Below are 19493 nucleotides of genomic sequence, written 5' to 3'. Positions count from 1 at the left end.
TGTGCTTTGGTTGAGTTGGCAACATAATTTTTAAATGACAGTAGAAGTGAAGACACAGGAGCTTCCGTCAGGTTGTCAATTTTTTTATCTGACATATAGGGTGTTTTAATAATGTCTCAAACAAAAGTAGATGCTCATGAGTGCGTGCTATTTTGATAATTGTGTTCGACTAATATCAAGTGCAATTTTATTTTCACCACCATGGGTTGCTTTTATCCATCAGCACATTGACAGCATACATACATACATACAAATTATTACAAGCAACCCTTCCCGTCATGTGGAGTTTTCACACACACAAGGTCACACAGTTGATTTCAGACCGACCTTTGACTGAAGCTTGACTAGCTGTCTAATCTGTTACATTTTGAAAACCGCCTATGCAAGTGCCCTTATTCATTACTGTCCACTATTGTGCAACGCACCACATTACTGTACAGCACTGTACAGGAACTGAACAAGGCATCTGGAGGTTTCAGTGCCAGTTGAATGCACGTTAGGCCACCTTGCTTGCACAGAAAGGCTGATCGAATGCAATAATCAAGAATGAGAAGGCTCTGGTGTGCTCCCTGACCTGAACACCTATGTTCTGCGAGCCTAAAGAATGCAGTAAAAAATAAACCAGCTGCCAGCTGCAATGAGTAAATACAAATGACATCTGTACAATAAGAGCGTACCTGTTGTCACATTTGCAAGGCTACTGCTTTCCCACATAGCATGGGCATCACTATGGCTAGTATTGATGCCAACAAACCTCACAGTATTTTTCGGTATGTCTTATGACTTACAAAAGTTGTGAACGAGGAACCAGGTGCATATTTCGTATATTTCAAATTTTGTTTACTCTCAGTGCTTACACTAAAAATAGCTAATTATTACTTTCATTCGTGTTTCTTGAAGTGCTTCTTTGAAGTCTCGCATAAGAATTCTCAAAAAGTGTGTGAGCAATTAACACTGCTTTGCATCTATTAAAAAAAACAGTGATCAGGCTATAATTTTATGTACCACAGTATATGCTGCGACTATTACATCTTGAAATAAAATGTTAGAACATAAGAGCACCAAAAATGAACACATTTCTAATGGTAATGAAAGAGTTAAGTGCTGTATTATAATTTAGAAGCATACTATTGTTAACCTTTTATTGATGAGTGTTGCCTACAGGCAACATACTAGAAAAAAAAATTTTTTTCTTGCTCAATTTCAATATTGAGCATGAAGTTTCTGGCTATACATGTCTGGCCAACACTGAACGACAGGCAGCCAGCTTAATTTTTTGTATTAGAGCAGGAACACAGGACAGGGAAGAACTCTGGCACACGACTCATCTTATTTTTAAAGCAAGGTCAGAGGAGACAGACTGATGCAAGATCTCCAGTTGCAGTGGCATCACAGACACAAAACAAATAAAATGTACACGTATGGTTCACATATGAAAAGAGCTGCCTGTACAAATTCCAAACAAAGCCATAGGTGGCTTGGGGCAAAGCCCAGTTCCAGTTTTCTGCCTGGTTCTTGGTGTTTCTGTTTACTTCTGGAAAAGTTTCTTCAAAATATTTTTTTTTTTGTATGTCGATTATGCCTATTCTCGATGTGGTTTGCACATTTATATAAAGATATTTTTTTGTGTATGGTTATATGTCTCGCCATTAAAAGTTTAAAGTGTAAAACCAAAGTCTTGCCTAAGATTGCAACACATGTGTATGTAGCATCACATTGTGAATTCATTACAATGCAGTTTCAACATATTTGTGGAAATATAAGCAACATTACATTGACAATGTACAAATAAGGACATCTGTGCTGAAACAACACATAGTGCATTCCAGGAATCCAAAGCTTACATCAGGCATTAAGCTGCACATATTGTACGCAGTTCTCTGCATGCCACACTATGGCATATTCAGGAAGGAGGAAGAGAGTTGTCTGAGGCTTAATACTGACATGATATTTTCAACTTGACATTCTTTTTTTGCATTAAATGATGGTCCAAACCCTCAAAACCATAGAAAAAATACTGGCAAGCATCAGAGCACTCTATAAAAAGCTACTATAATCCATTTTTATGAACCTGTGTTGGTTTCGGACATAGGACATAGATGAGTCATGATGTCATGATACACTAGGTAGCTCTGTTACTAAGATTCCCGTGGCTTCCATATGCGAGTGCACCCAGAAGAAATGTGCGCAGCACTCTTGTTTAAAACAATTCCTTTATGAGTGACGTCATCATATCTAGTCTTATTGCCACACGATGCAAGCAAATTTCATTCTTATGGGTTGCATTGAAGATAGTGAATTGGGATGAAGTGTAGTGCAATGCGAGGACATGGACACCAGAAATTAATGACTATGTGTCTGTCATTTTTTTCTTGTGTGCATGCCCTGGCATTGTGGTACACTTCATCCCAATCCAATCAGACTGAAAAACAAGCACACATCGCCATACTTGTTGCAAAAAAGAGCTGCTGCGTCTTAGGGACCCCTGATGTATTCCATCTTGTCTGTGCTGTTTTTCAGCACATACCTACTCCTTTCTTGTTTTCACATAATTTCAGTATTCGGTCAAGTTCAGTACTATATATAGGAACTGCAGCCGCTCTCTCATGCCAATAAGAAGTTTCTTTCCATTGCTATTCTTTACGCAATTTTAAAGGCAACATGAAATATTTGTATGTGCTAACTTTCTACATGAATGCTTTCTGGCTTTGAATGTGTATCATACACACCTGGGGAGCTGCCTTTTGGCTTCCGAGGCGCTACCTTTACTGGGAAGCTTTTCCATCCTTTTACTGAAAGAAAACAAATAGGCCAAGAGATGAGCAATAAATTGAAGCCCAACAATAATCCCAAACTAAGAGCAGAAGTGTGCCCTAATTTAACATAGAATGTACTCACAGTGATTGATAAGGTGATAGATGGCTGTTGTGATAGAACAGACCCAAGTCACATGCTTCTGGAGGCCAATGAGAGATGACAGGCTTGGGCTGCTCAGGACAGCATCCAGTGCTTGCAGAAACTCCTCCAAGTGGTTGCAAGAAAAGTAGTCGGGAGTCTCTGTCATCCACCGTATGGCCTGGAAGATAAGTCACACAAGCTGAATGCTTCAAAAAGACAGTCACTGCATATTGCACAAAGCAAATATCTTGCCAATATCTTACCACGCCTATTCAAATCGATCAACGGTGACTGATGCTTTAGATCGCCGATTTCAACATGTTGGAGCCGTTTCTTATCCGCTTAAGACCATCCAGTAGTTAGTACAAGCACTGAACTTTCAAATCAGTTTAAATTTTGGCGCTCCGCCGATGTTGCAGCAAAAAGAGGCATGGCTGTCACCTTCTGCCGAGCTCGAGAAAAAAGCATGCCGCTCATGATTATGCTGCACTACCATCAATATTTTGTAATCAGATGACTCCCAGCAAGTCAAGAATTAGATTATATTGCTGGCTTTGCCATCTGACAGTTCTGAGCAGTGATAATTAACTGAAAATGATTCCAGCTAGTGAGCTTTGGCTTAGAGTCTGAGTTGTTTTATTCTGCCAAAGTGTATTTCTGAAGGTCCGCCACATGTCCAACATATGGACCTGGCATTTTCAACCAGTTTCTAAGAGTTTCGGTTTCGCTTCTTTCATAAAATCCAGGCAAGGGGCGCTGCCGACGTCACTGCGCAGTTATCGAAAGATGCTCCCATGGCATCGTCCCACACGGCTGCGTCGCAAGAAAAGCATCATGCTCGAAACTATGCTGCACCCACACTTGAATTTAGTCATGAGGACTCGAGTTATGATTCCGAAGATGACAGCAAAGCAGATTCAAGCTCTGACGGCGATGATGTTTATAGTCAGCCTGGTACATCCACAGCTGTTTACTGGCGTGTTTCCTTTATGGCCTTGAGCGGTCTCCTTCCTTGTGCACGCTTACCTGCCGATCTTTTTGCACGACCTGAGGCTCTACTGATTATCTTCAGGGTGCATACTTTGCTTGGTTATGATGTGCTGCCATCAGCAACAAAGAAACTTCCGGTCACGCCAAGAAGGCCGCCTGTAGCACATCTCGGCCCAGCACTACGGATCAGTGCAAGAAAGTCTACAACGGCGCGAGATTTCTTTCTACTCTTCTTCTCTGCAGAGGTACAATCTGCAAAAATGCAAACAGATATGCTTGGATGCATAATCTTGTAGCTGCCCAGCTACGCTGGGAGCGATTGGTCCTGGAAGAGGTGCATGACTCTAGACAAACTGGTGAAGTATGTTCCTTGGACTTCTCATTGGACCATCCTCAGAATATGCCGAGAAGGCGGAACTGCAAAATGTGTTTTGAGGAGCGCAAAGCTGAAGAAAAACGAGACATTTTGTGGGAAAAGTGTGAAGCGCATCTATGCTTCACAAAATCCAGGAATTGCTTCACTGCATGGCATGAGCGATGAACTGGTCTTAGTTTCTTTTTTGTATCTGAAGAACAGCGGTGTACTGAGCATGTATTTTTTCAGACACTATTCCTGGGTTATTTATCTTTGAAATGTATATTCTAAATTTCCTTTGATATTAATGTTTTTGTAGCTATCATGTTTCTTTATTGTTGTTTCTATCAACTGGCAGCAAAAATAGTGCTTTCTAGAAGTTTCATGTTTTACCTAATAAATTTTTTGTTTGGCAACGTCTGTTTTTGGAAAGAGCATTTCATTATGCACAATATGCTATGCTGCAATGTGTGCTGGAATATTATTTGTAGTAGTAAATAGTTTTTTTCTGAGACCTATAAAAAAACGACCATTTTTTCACGGTAACGAAAGAGTTAAAACATACATCCAGACATAAATACTGATAAAACCTTAAGACGAAGAAGCAGCCATGGCATTTAAACAAACAAGTAGTCATACAATGAAATCTCTATAATTAGAACTCCCTGTGCAATCTAAGTCAGCTCCCTGTTGCCTTTTCTCTGCCTGTCAGCTCTCCCTTGTGCCTTTCTTCTGTCTCTCTCTGAGCCTCAGATGTACTATTGTGCCCAGTTGGAGCTACAAACAATGCACAAGCAATGGCCTTTTGCATTGTAGTATTATTCTGAGCATGACAATACTCCACCTGCTATGGCCATACCTTGCCTCGTGCTTGAAATAAAATATGGCGGCTATATTAGGTGGAAGAAGGACTTTCGCAATGCTATACAAACATTTGGAAAGAATGGCCCTCTTTCCGTTTCTGCGTATGTCTACGATATGAAGTGAATGATTGCCTTGGTTGGTTCACTTTTTTTTTTTTTTTGCTACTGACTCATCTTGAACAGAAAGGCTTTATTCAATGCCCTAGTATGTAGTTGCTCTCTCATGACTTTTTGGCTGCCAAGAATAATGCCGGGGTGTCAGTATACATTAGCCAATGACAAATTATCCAACGTGTGCCCCCTTTCTTTTAGGAGTGAAATATTAAAGGGATTGGCCAGTATAAAACCACCGCTGCAAGCCAGTACCCTCTGGCAGGATTGAATCAAAGGAGCATTAAAGATGATTTTATATTTCATTTACTTGCTTTTGAAAATTTTAATCCAGATTCTCCACATTAAGCTTTGCAGGTTTAAAAAAGCCTGGTTGTACTCGTACTACAGATGGCATAATATTACAAACCCATTATGAATGAGGTGCTGTCAATATTTATATCAGCATACGCTAGCGGGGCCTTGCAATGACTTGGGCTAAGCTCGGCTTCATGTTGGTTTATTTGATTAAAAGACTTTGCCATTTGTGTGTCATTATTATTCGAACAAGAAGGAATGTATAGGTGCAGCTAAGCACAACACCCACCTCAGCACAGAGCACGGCAAACCTGGCCACATCCTCAAGGCTATCAATGGGCATATCGGAAGCCAAGGCTGCCAGGCCATCCAGATATGTGGCCACAGGTGGTGCAAGTCGGCACAGCGTATCCCAAATCTGCACCACAACCATTCACAGTAGACAGTCAAACACAGCTTCTAAAGCCAATATATCTGGAGCCTGCACACTGCACTAACGCAGGACTTTCTCTCTAAGGTATAACTTCAAAGATCTATTGTATGACCAGTGAGGAGCACACGTGCCTATTTCCACCCACATACTCATGTCAGCACGATTACACATTGCGGATGGATGCGTTGAGAGCTGGCGTGCAGGCATGGGAAAGGCTCACCACGTACTCTCCTGGTTCTCTATTGCTCTCGTGATGCATGCACCCTTCTCCCCAGTCTCAAGGCAAAGGGAAATGTATCTGACATGCAAGGAGGACATTCCTCTTGCGAAGTTAAAGAGGTATAAAAGAATGCCACTGGAAGAGACACTCTCTCTCTGTTGCCCCAACCTTGAACCTGACCAACAACCTTACGGATATCTACCGCAACCCGTGAGTGACCTCGTTGCCTGACTCTCATGCACCACAAGGTAAGCCTATTTATGACCTATTTACAGAGTGTACTATCCATCTGTAAGTGTTGCTTATTGCTCGCAACAATAAATACTGTTAGTGATGACGCCACTGGTTGCCTTATTTGTATGAACTGAACGCAGCTTTGATTACACTCGCTATGGGTTCTGGAGTACTATGGAACGAGTGTGGGTGGCTAGATCCGGAGTTTGCCTTCAGCGCTGGCCACATGCAAAGCGTAACCCCACAAACCAAAATGCACTGACATTTATGATAAAGCTAAAAGACTGCCTTTCATAATTACAAAAATCTAGCATGAGGTCTATATTTAAAGCAAAATTTTGAATTTATTTTGGCAAGAAAGCTGGGCAGAACTGTGGCACACCACTCTCAGTACCTATGAATACACACTATGCAATTACGAATCACAGTAGGTGCTTCAGTTATAATCAAATGAATTAATATTAAAATTTAGTTATTACCACTTGTGATCTCGTGAATGCATTTCTGGCCCTAACGAAATTTCATGCTGATACCACCATACGGCCCATGGCCATACGGCACCATGGCCACCATAGGGCCACGAAGATTGGTGAAGCTTGGTATGAAGTTGTTGTGCAGGGTCACAAATAAGCTGTAAAAAAACCTGAAACTTTAGTCGCCGACACTACAGCCAATGGTGTGGCCGTGAGAAAAATTCGCTGCCGGCTGATGTGATAATGGGCCGCAAACTGTTGTGGAAAGCTTGTTGCTAATATTTTCCTACGGGTGGTTTATCAGTGATTGGTCGCGAGATCACACGTGTGGGTTAGATTGACAGCTGTGGAAGCGGCGTTTGGGTCCATGGTCGACCAGCCAGCAACTAATGCAAGCACGCATTCCATGATTGTCTGTGTGTTCACATGTGGGTAGAAAGCTCCGAAATGCTTGAATGTGCATGCGTGAACACTGAACTTATGTATCTGATACGATGAGTGTGCCTTTGGGTGGCTAATCGGCCTGATCTTCGCACAAGCTTTTGTGCTTTCTACATGCACTGATTTTGTTGTTCCCTCTCTTCGCATACTGTTATATTCGTTTCGATCGGTACGGTCGACCTGGGGGGCTATTCTGCAAGCGTCCGCCTAGTGGACATGTCCATTTCGTCTGCTGCTAAAGTGCTGATTGGCTGGGAGCGCCTGCGTCCTTCTGACGTGTACTCCAGCCCAGCCAATCACAACTTCAGCAGCAGACGAAATGGACATGCCCACTAGGTGAACACTTACAGAATACCTGCCCAGGCCTAACCTTGCACCATTAGATATTGTTCTCTGTGGGAACTCTGCACATGTCAACGCACCGACTACGATCAAGTCATTCAGAGTAAGTACCGAATATTCGAGAATTTGAGTACTACGTATTTGATTCGAGAATATAATTATTACAATGTTCACTATTCAGTGTGAAATTGAATATTAGAGTATTCACACAACTCATGTTAATTGGGCTCCAAAAAGGTGTTACAAAAACACAGGCGTGGAGCACTTCTAAATAGTGCACTCCCATTTCTTTTATATGGTCACAAGCACACTAGCACTGTTCTTTAGCACGTCAATAAGTTGCTTTTGTTTTCATATTGGAGCGTGGGATCACAATAACGTGTTGCATTGCTCTACCAAGCATGACAGGTTTTAATGAGGGCCCTCATGAGTTTCATGGGGTAGGCTACTTCACTGCCGTCTGCTAGCATATAGAAATAACCTTTGGTAAAGTGGTAAAGACACTTGGCAATCCAGAAACAAGCCTTGTCTTTCGTTGTAGTGCTGAGAGAGGCAGGTAGTAATTTTTCCAAGTTGTCTTTGCGTCCATAGTTACTTCTTACTACAGTAAGATTACTAAGCCATGAACTAGTTTTGTTTGGCTGTGTGCTGTACACTTGAATGCACAGCTCTCAAAGTTTGTACTGCATAAGTACCGTATTTACTTGCATAATGATCGCACTCACGTAGTGATCGCACCCCTGAATTTCATCGTCAAAATTCTATTTTTTTTCCTTTCCCGTGTAATGATCGCACCCCGAACTTGCCACAGCGATATGTCGTGTGCCAAGTCTAGCTAATGATGATCGCGCTTACCATCTGTCGAATGCTGTTGAATGCTACGCGATCGACTCTTCAAGACATACCAAGCGGTCTGCACGCACCGAACATTCTTAAGCAGATGCCCCATTTCATTCCTTTCATCATTTTCTGTATTTCCAGGAAAAAAAGCTACAACCAAACTTGCCTTGGCTTTATTATTTGTAGGCTTTATATTGGTTGTGGTCAACAACAACAAAAAAAAGGCGCTTTTTGATTCTTCTCATCTGCACTCGTGGGCACGCAACAAATCGCGAGCGGCAACTATAGTAGCCCCGTTTACACTGATACATTGTACCCTATTCATACGCCGACGTTTGTATTACAGCTAAGATATTCACCCACCCATAGCGGAAGCGTGCCGTATTAAGATAGTAGTGAAGACAAATGCCGTAGTTTCTGCAGCGTGCCCGCCATGGGTTTCTGTCACTGGCAGCTAAGCGCGCCCATCTCTGTTTCTGTCCCCTCAAAGTGGTCATGGCTACATTATTGCCGCAAACTTGCCAATAGTAACAATATTATTCATTACTGATATGGAAGAAACCGTTTCAATGCGCGTAATGTACTCATGAGAAGAAAAAAAATCGCATTCGGCGGGTTCGGCTTGCTCCGCGGGCTGCCACTTTTGTTTTGGTGTCTCGCACTGTTACAGCGGCAGCTGCCTATTTGTTGACCTATTGTCATCCCGGAGCAAACGCGAACTGAAAAAAAAAAAAATGTTCTCTTTTCGCGGGAAATTTAACCCGCGTATTGACCACAGCCCTTAATTTGCATCAGTTCTTTTTACAAAAAAGTGTGATCATTATGCGAGTAAATACAGTATTTGTGCCATAAATAGTGCCAAATAGTGCTAAATATTTATTGTTGCTAACTGTGCAATCTTGTCTGCAAACCTGTTCCCAGATGTCTTTGTTTATTATTTTCTAAACAATAACATTAAATAACAACCTGTGGTAGCAAGTATATGGCAGAATGCAAAAAGGGAAGACAGCTCCCTATTTTTTGAAATGGTATCAGATATAAAGATGACCCTTTGTCTAGAATAGCAGCTTTGATGCTTTCAGGTAGCTCACAAATAAGCTGTTCGGTATGTCTTTAGAAGCAGCAACAAATGGAGGAGTACTATATGGACGACTTGAGATGAAATGAGGATGAAGCACTGAACTTAGCCAAAGTACTTTCATTAATTTTACCAGGGCAATTTAATGGCCATTTGTGTCACTATAAAAGTCACTAAATAAGTTGCTAATGCTCCAAGAAGGCCAACTTGTTAAAGGGCCCCTCACCAGGCCCCATAGTAAATTTTGGTTATGCGCTGGAAGTTGTTACGCATCCTCTAGGAAGTGTTCTGCCGTAAAAATTTTTCTAATTGGCTCATTAATAGCCGAGATAGAAATATTTAAGTGCCACGAACCTTGATTTCAGGAGGCGAGCTCCACTGCATAGCGAGACTCTCTCCACTCACCCTGTCTAGCCTCCGCAAGCGAAATTCCTTCCCTGTGTTCTCCCATATCGGACCTCGAGGATCGCGTGACGCATACGTCACGGGTCCCGCCTTCATTTTTTTTTTTCTCCTCGCTTTTTCTGTCTTTTTTTTCTTTTTTTGCGGCGCTGCACTTTTTTGTTGATGGCATTGCGTGAGTGCAGTTGTCATTGTCTCGTTTTGCACAGCGCACAATTTTGCACGCTGTGCACAAGGAAACATAACTAGCGGTATAATTCAGTGCTACACGAATACTGAGGCAGAACAAGCAGATCGCAGAGCATGATCACGCCCTAGAACACGGTAGAAAATGACATAGTTTCGGTACCTGCGGACGTGATTGCATGACCGTGGGAACACGCAGACGAAGCGGAAGTACATCTCTCTTGCTTCGGTGTGAAGTAAAACAAAAAACACAAACACATTCCATTTGTGTTTTATTATTTCTCTAAACTTCAATTTGTCGATTCAAGCGACAGATCACGCAAATAACACATGTTGCCTTGAATAATTTTCGAAGTCACGTGCCACCACGAGCGATGTCACACTGCGGACACCCATGGGCGTAGGGACACAAGTATGTCACCGTCCGGCTTGAAGCGCGGTCGCCGCGAGGGAAAGGGAAGACGGTGTTCGGATTGAAATATCAGACCTTTCCGTGGCGCGTAGCGATGTAATTCTTTGCAAACACAATCGTTAGCGCACATTGTATGCTCTGCGCTTGTCAGCTCAAAATGGCCAGACCTGGTGAGGGGCCCTTTAAGATGACTAAAAACTCACTAAATTTGGCGACTTTCTTGCTAAGCTGCCAGCAATGGCTGCAAGTGAGTAGACTGCTTTTGTACCTGTGTGTCCTCCAGCAGTGCGATAAGCCGAGCCTGATGTCGTGCTTCCCGAGGGCACTCAGCCACTGTTGTTGCCAAGAAGGGGTGGTGTGGCTGGGGCAGCTCAGCCACCAAGCGCCGGGTCTGGCCAAGTACACAAGCCCGCGCCGCACGATACAGCGCGGACTCGCCTGTGCTCGAGCGCTGGGCACCCAGTCGCAGGCTTGCACACACCACAGCTGGCCCCACATCCTGTTACAAGAGGACTTTAAGCTGGCACAAATGTTAAATTCATGGGTTGTACGTGCCAAAACCATGATCTGATTAAGAGGCACGCAGTAGTATGGGGCTCCAGGTTAATTTTGACTACCTGGTGTTCTTTAACGTGCACCCAATGCATGGCGTACGAGCATTATTGCATTCCGCCCCCATCGGAATGCGCCTGCCATGGCCAGGATCGAAGCCACGACCTCGAGCTCAGCAGCACAATGCCATAGCCACTGGGCTACCGCAGAGAGTCTGACAGAAATGTGGCATGCACACAGGGTCACCGAATTTGACTGGTCAAGTTACTCATACAGAATTCTCTGTCCTTTCAGTGGCACTTGTAAGCAGAGGAAGTGACAGATGGATGTTGTGGTGTCACGGGTGCCAGACAGAACACTCAAAAGAAGGGGACGGACAATGGCACTTCTCTTAACTGAGGAGTTGAGAGCAGCGACGTTGTCGATACCCTTCTCTTGTGTGTTCTGTTTGGCGCCCATGACACCACAATTAATCTGTACCAACAAACAAAAATTTAAGTTCTTCTTTAGATGGATGAACAAGAAGAAAGGGGGTTAATCGAGGGGCCAGATTTTTATTAGTCATATCATAAGAAGCCAACAAACACTGACACCAAGGACAAGGACCACTAATTTATAGTTTCTTTATTTCATTAATTAAGCACAAGTAATTTCCCCTATGTTGTCCTTGGTGTCAGTGTTTGTTGGCTTCTTATGATATCTTTAGACGGATGTGGCTTTTATCAACTTCATGCCAAACTTGTGGCACCAGTGATGTGATACGTGACTGAGATTTCACTGTAGTTTCATGGGTATGGATTTATTTTGTGTACGAAGAATCAAGAAAAATTGCCAAATTAGGTGTTTGTTTACTTTTGATTGCAATTTCTAAAACAGTGATTAAAACCATGCTCAGACCGATGTTACTGGTCGAGGCATGGCCAAAACATCTACAAGTAAATATGCTTTTTTAACAGGTGTGCCATTTGTTTCTTAACTATGCCAGGTGTTTCATGCGGTGTGAACCAACCTTTATAACCACCCTTAATAGATCTTAACAACCTCAGTTCGTGATGAGTTTTCGCCATTGTTTTTCATATGAAAAGCCCTCCACACAAATAAATTGAATAAATCACGAGAGACATTTTATCATCATCTCTAGTATTGAACAAGATTTCCCACAATATTTGCAGATATACTTCTGTGTTATAACAATGTTATTAAGGTACAAAACATCAAGAAAATAAGCCATTATAATAGTTTCTTTCAAAAAAGAAACAGAAAAAAAAGGTAAAGGAGCCCTTCAGGTATTAAAAAAAGTGATTGAGACCAATGACATATTGCCGTAGTTGCCCTGAACTACTCGGAGCATTTTTTGAAGTGTGATTAGTGAGCTAATTGGCTAAGTTCGGTTATGCAAAATTTTAATTATTCATCTTAGGGCATATGTTTGATTGGAAAAGTTGTAGATCATGTTCAGAAACACACTATGATGTTTCCATGATGTTATATTTTACATGGTTCTTTTTTCTGGGTTCTGAAGAAAGCCCACGAAATATAAAAAAGACATTGCTGCACACTTGAACATGTGGTTTGCTAATGTGTTTTGTTTAACTGCCATCCAAACAAGATATGCATTGTACTGCGCTGGGCGTTGTCAATGCATGTGGCACAAACATGCGATCGATGGGTCCTCGATCCGATCTTAACTCAAGCTCACTGCTGCCAAGGGCCAGTTCTCGGGAGTAAAAACATATAAAAGGTGTCACAGGAAGATGGGGACTTGAAGTGATCAACAGTGGGTTTTTGTGCCCTTGTTTGCCCACAGTTGATCACCCCTTTGTTTAGTAGTCAGTCCTGTGAAATTCTTTAGTGTGGCAGAGGTGCAACATTATAGTAGTTCAATTTATGTGAATTTTCTAGTGGCAGTGTCTCCTGTAAATCGTCTTCTCCCGCAGGCAAAGAGCCTGTGCTGCTGGGGTGACTTAAGTGTAGGACTAACCTTTAATTGAATGATGGCTTCCGTATCTTCATTACTCAAGTTAGCCAGCAGCTGGGAGCACTCCATTGCAGATGCTTGTCCAGAACAGCAGCGTTCCCGTACTTGTGCAAGAAACCATTCCTGCATTTTAGTAAGCAACAAGGGGTGTCTTTCTTAAGCCCATAAGACATGCAAAGACAACAGATATTTAACTGAACACGAAATAAGGGCTCCTTGTTTATAGTATTTTAGTTGCACCATCAAATCATTAGTTGCAACTTCATTACTCAAAGCTGTTTTCCTCTCCACTTACTTTAAGGGTTGTTTTGCTGCTGCTGTTAGTGCACATGATGTATAGATAGTGAATGTGGTCACAAATACTTGTCTCCCTCCAGGAATAATATCAGCTGGTACTAGTTGGCGCCCGTCCTGTCGATGTGTGTCTTTCCGTACTTGTTTTTTCATGCCATAATACTTATACCAGGATTGATGAGCAAAACGAGAACAAGGTGAAAGCGGGAGCCAACATATTGACAAATGTACTTGTCTTTTTCAATACTTATATCAGTATTACATGCAATGCTTACATGTGTCTTGAGAATACCACAGAGGCAAGGTAATAAGTCCCATTGCGATAGACAACCAACTGCTGAAGTGATTCACAATCTGTGCTTAAGTGCATTTTAGCGTTATAGTGAAAAACAATACTTGAGACAACCTTGCGCACCTTATTGACGTGGAGCTTTGGTGGGCTAACGAGGTCTGCTCCTTCTCCAGATGCCATCAGCTGTGCTCCGTCTGCTTTCAGCAGCTTTTCCAATAGTGACAGAAGGTGCGGGTGTCTGAAAATGAGTCAGCACAAGTGTCTGCAATCATGCAAGCAACATCACTTCTGTTCTTTAGTTTACACCACGGTTTTCATGGAAGCAGTCGCATTGATCTGCTTATGAATGACATTTTATGACAGGCATAGTGCCTGATACCACAACACAGATGACCATCCTTGAAATGTGCAAATCAATTCTATGTGCTTCGCTCCAGTTGAACTGAGGGGCTTGATGCTTTGTTACAACCATGTGAAGCAAACAGACAATGAAGGCAACGAAAGCACAGGGGAAATTAACTACCCTTTTTAACAGAAAAATATCATAGTTTTGCCACAAGGGCGAAGCAATGAATGCAATAGCAACATGTTAGAATTTACATGAAGTGTAGGTCTCGTAGCTGTAGTGGCAGTATGGATTGAAGTAAACATAAGCTGACTAAGTAAAAATTAGCTGTCGTGCCAGGGGTCCTCTGGTTGAATCCTGCAATTGGACAATTTCATTTATGTTTCTTAATTAAAGCCAATGTCTTTCTTAGCGACTTTACCATCATTTTTCTGTATCGGGTATGCTTTGAACCTATTTCCTGGGCTGCTTTCGGAGGTAGTGCACAGCCAAGGCAATAAAATTGCATCATTTTCAGGTTTGACCTCCGTTACTGTTTCCCACTTTTAATATTTAAATCCGAGAAGATTTAAGATAAAAGGCCTGTGCTGTCAGTGTTTTGCTTCATAGCATTTGTTTGTGGGCTGCCATTATCAGAATTGTGAGGAATAATTTTTTCAAGAATGTAAGACCTGGTATGAGCAACTTTAGGGATAGAATTCTGTGGCAATTCAACGCACACACGTCAGTAGAAAGGATGTTCCACTTCCGCCGCCAAGGTTTGTGAGTGGTGGCGCTGGTTAACACTCCCAGGGTTAGCTCTAGTAGTAAAACAAATACCTAAGAAAGTGGATGAGAAAACGACGCTGCCGTACCTCCATTGGTAGAGCATGGCACGTATAACGTGAAGACGTGGGATTGTTTCCCACCTGTGGCAAGTTGTTTTTTTGTCCACTTTCATTTCCATTAATTTACCATTCCTTTAATTCAATTAGTAAGTACAAGTAATTTCCCCTATGTTTTTTCTTTGGTGTCATCGTTTGTGGCTTCTTATGACATATACCACATGGCATATAGCATGGCATATAGCATACATATAGCTCAATATATACGGAACCTCATGGCGATGCCGACGACGATAGCAAAAATTCACTTGTCCATATAATTGCTATCACAATATAATGTAGAAATAATAAGCAATAGAGGAAATGAAGGTGGAGGTAAAGACAACTTGGTGCATGTGGGAGCTGAGCCCACATCTTTTTCCTTAAGCATGCGGTGCTCTACCATTAAACTACTATGGCGGCTGTCCTCCTGTCAACTTTTTTGGGTATTTGAGCATGTGCACAAGATTACCCTTGGGAGTGCTAGCCAGTGCCACTCAAGGCCACAGTTTACTGGTTACCATAATACACTTATCAGTGTACAAACAAAAACAGAACTTCTGAGCAAAAGAAACACCACCCCTGATGCAGTGCAAGAAATTGAACAATTAATGCAAGCCTGGCAGAGCTCACCTGAGATGCAACCTCGCGGAGCGCATGAACTCTGGCAGGCCAGCCAGGTCCTGCAGAGCAGTCGGGGATCTGGCAGTCAAGCCGGGCTCTGTGAGAATGAGCTCCAGCTGCCGCTGAGCCAATGCCTCACAAGTCCGTGCCAGGGAGAGGTGAGGTGTCACTAAGATCTTTTCCACCAGCAGGGCCAACAGGGCAGCAGACTGGGCAGGATGAATACCCTCCAAGCAGTGCAGCAGCTTACTCATGAAGCTTGGTTGCTACAGTCAGGTGCATTGCCACAAAGTGGTCAGTACACGAAGACAGGTGGAAGGAATAATAGAATGAGTGATTGTTGACAAGCAGAAATTAAGGTGTGAAAACTAGCAGGTATTCGGAAGAAAGACGTCCTGTGTTGAATGATCATAAGCCTATTTTGAGCTCGTGACCCCCAGATATTGCATACCTTCAAGGTGAGCTCAAACAGGACCTGCTCAAGGGTAGCATCCAGAGCACAAATTTTATTGACATGAGTCAACTAACCCAAACAATTAAACACAGCTCTAGTGTTGTTTTGCATTTCACATTGATGCAAATAACTGCCATGTTGAACCCCCCCAGAAATGTTATGAATTACGAAGATATGTATTAAAAGAAGAGTGGGAGAACAGAAAGGAAGGACCATATGAATTGAAAGCCATATGAGTGCCAGCCATATATGACAACTGTGATGACAAAACTGAAGCCCATTACGTCTGAAAAAAGATAAGTGTTTAAGTATTTATTTGGCAACAATAGCAAGTACACAGTGGTGGAACAGCAATTTCACCTTTCGGCGCAGGTCCTGGAGCAGCAGCAAGCACTTCTGGCGCAGGTTCCAACGCTAGTGTGCTTACCATATACCATGCAAATTTTAACTGATATAGTCGACATGTTGTAGAGACGGGCTTGCGCGAAGCTTACTCTGCAAGCGCAGTCATAAAACAATGCGACACTCTTCCACACTGCTATGCACAAATGGCGCTAGGGCCGTGTCCATCGATACGGCGTAGAGAAGGCACCACAGACCAATTGTCAACAAAGCGTGTTTGTTAACCCACGATGCAACGCAGTGCGACAGACACGGCCTGTGGGCAAAGGCTCACCACAAGACCAATCCAATATGCACACCCGCACTGAACATGACATCATGAAATAAACTCATGTCATGCCATGCACATTAGGAAGTTTTCGAATAGGAGCCACAAAGATTCTGTGGCAGGGAAAAAAAAAGCGTCAGCGCCACTGTGCATGTGCAAGACACAAATACGGTTTTTGGCGACGCTATTTTACCGAAATAGTGCAGTGACCCAAACTCTATGCAAAAGTTTTGCATCAAAGAACATGGCGGCACCCACTGAAATGGCAGCTCTCACCATGTATTTCATTCTCTAAGACTATTCTTAAATATGCACCATGTACGATTCTGATCGCAGCGGCTCTTTTGCAAAGGCCCGCTATCCCCCATAAACATCGACATAGCTTACCTTTAATCCTAGAATGTGACATCCTCCTTATGCAAACCCCGCGGAACCACACGGGTTCGATGAACACCAAAATAAAGTGCCAGCAAGACGGTACAGCACTATACAGTGAGAAACTCTGAGGCTGGGCTTCTGCTTCCTTCAATGATGATGATGATTACAGCATGCTGTTGATTTTGATTTCAGTTTTGCTAGCGGCGAAGCATAGACGGAAGTAGGGCATGGCTCTTTTGCATGCTTTGGCGCAGGGTGGGCACAATTTTCTGCTAACATGCCGTTTTGGTGAAGGATGGTGCAAAGGATCGCTCTCGGCGCAATTTCGCACACTGGGCACAGCTGTTCCACCACTGAGGACCCCAAGATATTGAAATGGTTTCTATTTTTATGGAGGTCATTTCAGTATTTTGTGTGATTTGTCCTTGATTACAGACTCATAAAATGGAGCCTCATGGTTATACTCCAAATTTTGAACACCATAAAACAGGATGCCCTGTCTTGTTAACTGTAAGAACTGAGTTCACAAAAGGCCCTCACCGAGCTTTTTGTCTCACAGCGAGTAAGCACTGCTTGAACAAAAAGGCCACTTGCTGCTGGGTTTCGATGAATGACACTGAAAAAAAAAAGGACCATGCAAGGCGACACACACAAAGCTGCCCAGTCAGATTCACCAGTTTTACAAACCTTATGAAATCAGAGACAGGTGGCTCTGAAGACAGCCGTATGATTTCACTCACGTGGTTGACAATGAGCCAGGTCATAGGTTCAGCATCGTATATGTTTTCACACTGGAAAAAAAGTGGTAGTAAGTGCGTGAAACTGTTTTTTTTTTAAAGTGAAGCAGCCTTCTACATAATTCGAAGCAACCCTCACCAGGTAATCACAGAGAAGGATGAGCCCTGCTTGAGATACCAGCTCAAAATTGCAAGAATGAGAAGGTGTGTTGAGGTTTCTACGGGCCATTCTGTAAAAGAAAAGGAAATGTCCAAGACCACAAGAAATAATTAATACAATCAACTTCCATTAATTTGACCCTGACGCGACTAACAAAAATGATTGAATTATCTGGCAGGTCAAATTAAACAAGATGCAGAAAAAAATGCTAAAATGCACTGCTGATTCATTTGTCAGTATTTCCTTGATTCTAACACACCCCTAAATCATATGCTTGCCCACTTTCTATGTCTCCAAAGCAGGAAACTAATGTAGAAATGACATTAAAGCGCCTAAATGAAGTAGAAATTTAACACACAGCCGCTTTTTTGGCAAGAAAAATGGGCAAGGGTCTAATATGTGTTGCACAATGGCATCCGGTTTTCTAAAGTCTGCTTCGCCACAATACATCCACGTTTCAAGGTAAATCATACTTTGGTATCGTGTCCGACTTCACTGTGCAGACAAATTGCAGCCCAATTTTCATTATACATATTAAAAAAAAGAACACGGCTAAACATCATAATCAGACACTGTGAGCTACAGTTACTGCTTGAAAATCTTCCTAAAGCAGGCCGAAAATAGGCATTTTCGATGAAAGATGATGTGTGTTCAACACATTCACTTTCCCCTAAGCTCCACTGAGACTGACACTGCTACTACTAAAGGGGCCACTATCGGGGTCACCATAGGAACCAGGCACATTCATGCTGACAGGTCAAGTTGGAATTATCCGGTGAAGGCCAATTGTAGGATCGAAATAACGAAAGTGGGGGCCTATAGAAATGCATGAGCACTGGCCGAGGCCTTCGGCTGGGATCGAGTTAACCCTTTAAGTGTTTTATTATTTTCACCATACTTGACCTTATTTTGCATTTATTTTATGCCTTATTTTCAAACTTCACTCCTTTGAAAACCCTTCGAAAGCTTTTTCAACCAATCTGCTACATGTTTTAAAAGTGAAAACCTCATTTTACATCTTCACTATGCAATATCTAGGTACTAGTCAGTGCCACAAATGGTACAGTTAGAAATGAGGAATAATTCTTTATCCTGTTTCAATATCAACTATTCCACGAAGCAAAGTTCTTGAACAAAGGAAGTTTTTTGTGCATTCTTGCACTTCTAAGGCAGGTCATGAATTGTGTGAAACTTCTATAGCACGGAACGGTGCAGAGAGCTTTGCGAATCATCACTTTCGCTAGAAGAAGCGATGAGAAGATTATCGTCATCCTCTTCGCTCGAAGAGCAAAACTCTAGCGCATAGCTTTTACTCTGACTTTCACTGTCAAAGTCGAGCAGCGGCTTTCTTTTGCATGCACAACTCATGTGCGAGCTGTCAGTGACAGCCGCCATTGTTCCAAATCTGCCAAAAGGCCCAAAAAGTGCGCGATTCCAAAAATGATGTTTTTGAGCGCTGAAAAAGTGGATCCATCTATGTAATAGAAAACAAAAATCGCAATAAATGTGCCCCTCCAGCACTAACAAAATGGCTGCCGTCTATGTTGGAGACCGCGGAGACTGAATCAAC

General features: G+C 42.6%; 1 protein-coding gene across 2 annotated transcripts in view; it reads right to left on the bottom strand.

Moving 5' to 3' along the window:
- htt (huntingtin) overlaps positions 1–19493 on the bottom strand; it is a 165590-nt gene that overhangs the window by 35800 nt on the left and 110297 nt on the right. For both annotated transcript variants that reach the window (XM_055061449.2, XM_055061450.2), the window contains 10 exons: positions 17903–17993; positions 17714–17817; positions 17567–17642; positions 15534–15790; positions 13815–13929; positions 13109–13228; positions 10844–11074; positions 5804–5932; positions 2899–3076; positions 2730–2792 (listed from right to left, as the gene is read on the bottom strand). In XM_055061449.2, coding sequence (XP_054917424.1) covers positions 2730–2792; positions 2899–3076; positions 5804–5932; positions 10844–11074; positions 13109–13228; positions 13815–13929; positions 15534–15790; positions 17567–17642; positions 17714–17817; positions 17903–17993 — 1364 coding nt within the window. The remainder of the gene's footprint in view (positions 1–2729; positions 2793–2898; positions 3077–5803; positions 5933–10843; positions 11075–13108; positions 13229–13814; positions 13930–15533; positions 15791–17566; positions 17643–17713; positions 17818–17902; positions 17994–19493) is intronic.

The sequence above is a fragment of the Dermacentor andersoni genome, chromosome 1, assembly GCF_023375885.2.
Source record: "Dermacentor andersoni chromosome 1, qqDerAnde1_hic_scaffold, whole genome shotgun sequence".
Taxonomy (NCBI): Eukaryota; Metazoa; Arthropoda; class Arachnida; order Ixodida; family Ixodidae; genus Dermacentor; species Dermacentor andersoni.
Note: the sequence above shows the minus strand (reverse complement) of the source record. Positions and strands in the feature narration are given on the sequence as shown.